At 44.2% G+C, this 6,886-nt stretch overlaps 1 protein-coding gene across 2 annotated transcripts in view; it reads right to left on the bottom strand.

The window, feature by feature from the left end:
* The window catches only part of Polr3b (polymerase (RNA) III (DNA directed) polypeptide B), a 98,157-nt gene that overhangs the window by 55,950 nt on the left and 35,321 nt on the right, over nucleotides 1-6,886 (bottom strand). For both annotated transcript variants that reach the window (XM_013519054.1, XM_005374620.2), the window contains exon 12: nucleotides 5,783-5,917. In XM_013519054.1, the coding sequence (XP_013374508.1) occupies nucleotides 5,783-5,917 (135 nt within the window). The remainder of the gene's footprint in view (nucleotides 1-5,782; nucleotides 5,918-6,886) is intronic.

The raw sequence follows: 6,886 nt of genomic DNA, 5'->3' as shown, positions 1-6,886 counted from the left end.
GGTTCCCGGTACCGGAGAAAAACCGAAAAAAAAAAAAAAAAAAAAGAATACTTTTCCGAATCTGATCTGCAATTCAACTCCAATCAAAATCCCTGGAAGATTCTGAATGAAAACTGACATACTAATTCTAAACGGACATGGAAAAGCAGAGACCCTGCAAGAGCCAAGGCAGCCCTGAAGCAGGAGGAGCTGGCGACGCAGACAAACTGCCAGAAAGAACGGGCCCACAAGCAGACCCACTCTTGTCCTGCAGCTCAGTACGCGACCAGAGGCTTTGTGGAGCACCAAGGACAGAGAAGACCACATGATAAAGGACGCTAGGAGAACGCGCTTTCCTTTTAGAAAACAAATTAAACTGGATCCCTTGTCCATTCCAGATGGACCAAGGTAGAAATAGCAAGAGCACAAGGTAAAAAGTAAAGAACAGTACCTATTGAGAAAAAGGGTTAACACAACTGACCACAAGCTTGTGGACATTAAAGATGTGATAAAGTTAAAAAAAGAAAAAAAGGAATTTAGATTGGGAGATGACATCTACAACACACACGATTGGTAAAAAAAATTAGGATCCAACACATGTAAAAAATCTCCTTGAAGCCACTAAGGAAAATGCAAAGAACCTAAAAGGTTTATCACGGGAAAGAGGACTGGCCAAGAAGCACATGAAAAGGCCCAGCCTCAACAGTAATGGAGGAAATGAAAATAAGACCAGAAGAGGATCACTTTTACTCATGAGACACACAAATACTTGAAACTTTGGTGCTGAGTCATGGATGGAACTCATACACAGTGCAATGCACAGGGACTCCGGAAGCCAGGTTCATGTTCTCGGTTAAGCTGAAAGTTTAATGTGACTCCACAACAAGGCGATCATCCTTGTAGAAATGCTTATATATATGGCCCAGGAAACATGAACAATAATGTTAGTATTTAAAAAGTAGAAACATATGAAGTTCTTGATTAGAATCGTATGTATCATGTTATATCATATCTGTACAAATGGAACGTGATACAGAAATGAAAATGTACTACAGAGACAAGCAATAACACAGATGAATCTTAAAAATACTGTTGAGTAAAGAAAATAGTCTCAAAAAAATTATACAGTATGAATCTACTTTTACAAAGCTCAGAAGACAAACATATTGTAATAATAGTTTAAGATTTTAAAATTAAACAATATAATAAATCAAGAAAAGAACACATAAATATTTGGATAGTGAGAAGAAGTGGAGCAGAGTAATAAACAGGTAAAAGAAATGGAATTGATCATAGCCTAATTCTTAAGTGGGGAGTGGCTCTGAGGGTGTTTGTAACTTACATGTATGCAACTTTTTTACATGAAAAAGTAAATGCTGTTAAACAACAGTGACAGATTCAAAGCAGTGTGGTCAGGGCAGCCCGTCAATGGGGTGCAACAGAAGTCAGGCAAAGAGTCTGAGATGGGTGCTTCCAGAACTGTGGAGCAGATCCTCACAGACGTAATGAACTGCACATAGAGATGACATTCTGAACAAAACACCAAGCTCTTGGAAGGTACTAGCAGCCAGACCCCGGAGGGAGAGTGGCACTGGCCCTGTTTCTGGTTCTCATGCTGTCATGTCAGGGCAGGCCACACTGTAAGGCGGGTCCAAGCCACCATGGAAGCTAAACTCAAGGAGACCCACAGTCTCACTGGATGAAGGATTGGGGGTAAATATCCAGGTAGCTGGCAAGTGAGGGGAAATCCCCAGAAAGCAGAGAACCCAGGAGAAAGGCCCGGAGAGAGGCCCGGGTTCTGTGTACCAACCACCTAACTCTGGCTGACGCCCGGCCCACACACACACTGAGAGGTGCAGCCGTGCCCATTCAGCCCCACATCTGGGCAGACGCTGGGGTGGCTTTGATCTGGGGTAAGCAGAGGCGGTGGTGTGACTCAAGTCTAGGCCCCAAGGTCACACAGTCTGTGTTGTTCCTGGGAAACACTTCAGGGTCCTGAGGCCAGCACACTGCTGGGCCCGGCCCAAGTCCTGCCCACTGCCCCCAGCGGGACACCAGCGGCAGCCTCCGCTGCACCCTGAAGCAGAAGATGAAACAGCCAGGCTGGCCTGAATTCCCGGCCCCACAAGTCATGGCCAGCTGTTTTAGGCCAGTGCACCGGAAAAGTTAAGTACGTGATTGACTACAGATAAAGAGCAGACATTTTAACCATACATGCAATAGATATTATAAGTACTAAATCCCCTTGCATAACTAATTGCCTTTTTTCCCTTTGTAAGTGTTCTATTTTCTTTATGGAACAAGAAAAAAGTTTAACTAACAAAACATTAAAGTACTATGGGGCATTATATTTACATTAATTATTTCCTTAGAGAAAAATTCTGAAGAGCAGGGAGTTTTTTTAAGCTAAAAATTTGCTGAAAGTTATAATGGACCGGTAGTTTTCTGAGTCCTAAGGAGATACTTGAAGCAAGTGAGTCTTCTCCAGATCGCAAACTGAAAAAGGAATCCCAGGGTGGTGGGCTCTCACACTTTTCTACTGTAAGTCAGTCCTGCTTTGCTACCCAAACCAACTCTGCAGACAGAGAGGCCAAGATTTTGGCTATGAATTTCCTGACTGCCACAAGTGTTCCAAAAGAAAACTCCCTCCTCTGAGAGCTTAATCCCCTCTTGCAGGCGGACCCAGTGGTCTCGCTCTCTTGCAGGAAGAAAGACTATGGGAATGGAGCAGGTGCAGGGGCGGGAGGGATGAGGAAGCCATTCGGCACTTCCTGTGGAAGCTGGCAGGAGGGACTGAATGCGCGTCCCGGACAGAATCAAACACCCTCAACCTCAACCACAAAAGCTCAGTTCTCCTTTAATGAGTCCCTTGCACTTAGCCACTTTTGTCTCAAATTATGACAAAGTTTCTTTGGATCCCAGCTGAATTTTTCTGTAGCCCGTCCCCCCAATCCAAACACAAAGAAACAGCTCTGGTACTAAACAACTAAGAAGGGCACGTCAACAGAGAAGCTGCCTCACTAATAAATTTCTCAATTTAAGGAAAATAATGTTGTCCAGTTACCAGAGCAGTGCGAGAGTGCAAGGCCAAGTCACACGCTCAAGCACATTATTCAGGTCAAGAGTGAAATGATGAAAGGGACGGAAGGCTGGAGACAATACTCACTACTTCTCACTGCTGGCCGAAGGCCTGCCCGCCCGCCTGCCTGACTGCAGTGCTGCTGAGCAAATCATATTTAAGGGGGAAACGCTGACGGCTCATCAACTGATATTCAATGAAAATGCTAAAAAAATTAATAAAGAAGTTAAGCTGCTGAAATACAGTTTCACCAATTAGCTTAATGTCAGAGAATTCTAATTAGGCGTCTTGAGATTGCTATTTAGTGTTTAAGCCTTCAGAGTGCCAAATTCTCCTTTTCACACAAACTGGTTGCAAAATTAAAGACATTAGGCAGCCTTAATTACATTATCAGAACAGCTGGGATTAGGCAATCTCTGAAGTCAAGACAGCATTCTTTTGTCCCGGGGTGGAAATCCCTGGCTTTCCAGGGTGCCGGATTTTGGTGCCATTCCATATCTCACCCAAACAAAGCAAGCTGTATTAGAAACAAAAAATTTGCAGACAAAGAATAGAGTACTGCGTGGCAAATAATGAACACATTACCGAAAAAGAAAAGGTAGGTGAAAAGATTAAGCCTGCAACCGGTAGGTTCTGCTAACACCTCCGCTGGCGATCGGCCTGCCAGGCCTCTGGTGGCAGGAGACGCAGGAACCCGTGGATGGGCACCGGCCAGGGGAGGGAGCGCTGTTATCTGAGGCCCAGGCACATCCCGCTCACCCTCCCAGGGGGTGCAAAATTAGCAGCTATTGTTGTGACACATTTTTGCCAACACAATGACTTTTATGTCCTTACGCTGTTTGTAAAGCTACGCTTCCTGCACTGGGGAGCCCTCTTTCATTCTCATTTCTTAAGCAACAGGAAGTCTCTCCTTTACCCCTCCTACTCCATTCCTTAGGCCTCTAAACCACCAACTTTTTAAAATGGACTCCTTTAACGGCAGGATTTTTTCCTATTAAAAAAGACTGAAACCTGGGGCTGGTGGGGATGCACGTGCTCAGTCTAGGTGAGGGAGAAATGGACTCGCTCCACATCAGCCACTGACCAGAGCCTCCTGCAGGCCAGACCTAACTTTCCCTAAACTGCTGTGGTGTGTGAGTTCGTTTCTGTCACCTCCGCCGCAACCCTGTCTGCTCCTGCCACCCGCTCATCTGTGCATCAGTTTCTACATGGCAGCTCGGGCCAGCACTCTCCCCATCACCAGCTGCCAGTCCTACTCTGTGCAAATTTAAATAGATAATAACCCAGCTCTGCCTGTCTCCACTGTCACCTCGCACTACAGTGCCCTCACTCCTGCCAGCCTAACTGTCCCCTGCACCTGCTGTGTCTCTTGCTGGAATTCCGTTTCATGAGTTATATGACACTGGCTTCTCCTTGTTCGAGTCTAGCCTGAACGTACGGCAGGGTTCCAAGGAGCTATCGTGATCATCCTGACAGAAGTGAGCGCCCCCCCACCAGCACCCCAGTGCTCCGAGTGCAGAAAAGCACGACCTACCCTCGGGTGAAGAGCCAACCCAGAGAATGACCCCATGAGGCAGCAGAATCAGCCGACAGGAATTTAAAGCAGCCATTAAATTTCAAAGATGTAAATAAAAGTATGATTGTGGTGGATGAACCAAAAGGAAATCTCAGCAGAGGACACAGAAGCCATGAAAAAAATACCCAAGTTGAAGTTTTAGAATTGACAAATAAAATATATGGACCAAAAAATTAACTGGATGAGTATAACAATGAATTGGAGATGACATTAAGTTAGTGAACTTGAAAATGACATTAACTTAGTGAACTAGAAAATAGTCAATAAATATCATCCAATCTGAAGAGAAAAAAATTCTAAAACATTAGAAACCTAAACCTCTGTGTTGAAAGGTTTAATGGTATAACTGGAGTCAGAAGAAAAGGAGATACAGGATAGCATGAAAAAAGACATTTGAATAAAGCCTGAAAATGACTCAAATTTGGAGAAAGAAATACATTTACAGACTTAAAAACTTAGTGAACCCGAAGAAAATAAGGAAAAGCATGCCAACGAAACTCTGTAAAACCAAAGGAAAAACAGAACATATTCATAGCAGCCAGGTGTCCACTCTAGCTCATTCATTTAAAGGGAATTTCTGATTGAAATGCTGAAACAAGAAGTCTAAAAGATTTTCACACTTGCTTTCCAGGGACACACTTTCAAGACAATATTGATCAACTAAGCCTTAAAAACATAGCAACGCCCTCCCTAACCTACTTCTATCCCATCTCGGAGTTCAGGGATGGTTCACTTGTTTATTCTATCTCTCAGCAGACCATAAGGACTAGGAGAACTGGGACCTTTGTGTGTGTTATTCCCTTGTTAAACCCAGGACCTAGGAGTATGTCTAGAGCATAACAGGTGCTTAATAAACAATTGTTAACTGAATAAGTAAGATTAAAGTCATATTTCATGTCTGACATTACGGGGAATGAACAAAAGTGATAATTTAGGTAACATACTATCAACATATTCCAAGAATTAATGTAGATTTTTCACAGTTAAAAAAATTCTTGAGTCTAGGAGGACACTGTGAACCACGTGCAAAACAGTTTATTGTGCAAACATATGTTATACTCCAAATGTCTCTTCCTCTTATCTAAAATGAACATCAAACTAACTTTCATTAAAGAAAATAAGATTTCTGGCATAAACAACTAAATCACCTGTCCTGCTAATTCCAACCGCTTGTTTCCATAGTAGTCTCTGTCATCGACTTTATTGTCTCCCTGGGCGAGAATGACTCTCCGAACCATCACTGCGGTGTAGATACACTTGGCTCGGAAATTGAATTCCTTGACCTGCAATATAGAAATCACAGGAAAGTTTTGCGACAGTGTATACTAAAATACAACGTGCCTTAAGAAAACAACCAATGCCTCAGCGTTTAAATAAGGAAGCGGTAAGTTGCTATGATTCCCCTAGTCTGGTGCAGTGATGACTCCACCTGTCTTTATCGGAAGAGAACTGCCGCCAGCTCCTTCGTCTAGGCAGGGCATCACTCCTTCCAGGATGGGTCTGAGCGGTGACTGAAAACACAGAGCTGGAATGATGGCAAGCCAGTGCCTGGCCTGCTTGACACAATGGCACTTTCCAGTTTCAGGACAGCTAGGTCCGGAAAAGAGGCCAGGCAGAAAGTGCTGCGGGCTCAGATTGGGAGAGGAAGCTACCCTCCAAGCTTTCCCATGGAGGACTCCAGCTTTGGCTACAATCTCTTAGTAGCCTCAGGACAGACCTGAAGGAGAACACTGTCCCAACTCGAGGGTAAGCACAGTAACCACAGACCCGTGAGAGACAGTATGGGCGCTGGGCTGGGCTGTTATCCTTTGCTATCCACTGACAACAGCAAGGGCACTCGCCTCACCCCTGCAGACACCTGGAATGCATGCGGGTGGATGAGCAGGTCTGCTGCTATGTTCCGACAATCTTCCCCACCACAAACCCTGGGCCCACAGGAATGACCCGGCCGTCAGAAAGCTGAATCAAACGTAGTAAAACAACTGCACTGGTTTGTTGGGGGAGACCAAAACCCTGACATCTAAAAAGAGGAATTCTGAGTGGGCCTAAGCTTCTGTCATTTCAGCAAGAATTCATAGGCTTTCTGTAAAGGATATACACTGTTACAAAATTTCCACTTCATGTACCTTAGTCACTTAGTAAAACCCTAATGAGATCTTCTTCATTACGCTTTTCGCCATGACAGAGTAGTTCAGCAGATCTAATTTACAACAGCAAGCATTCTCCACAATTTTACTCTTTTTTTTTTTTTT

Source organism: Chinchilla lanigera, unplaced genomic scaffold (genome assembly GCF_000276665.1).
Source record: "Chinchilla lanigera isolate Chin_1 unplaced genomic scaffold, ChiLan1.0 scaffold00004, whole genome shotgun sequence".
NCBI lineage: Eukaryota > Metazoa > Chordata > Mammalia > Rodentia > Chinchillidae > Chinchilla > Chinchilla lanigera.
Note: the sequence above shows the minus strand (reverse complement) of the source record. Positions and strands in the feature narration are given on the sequence as shown.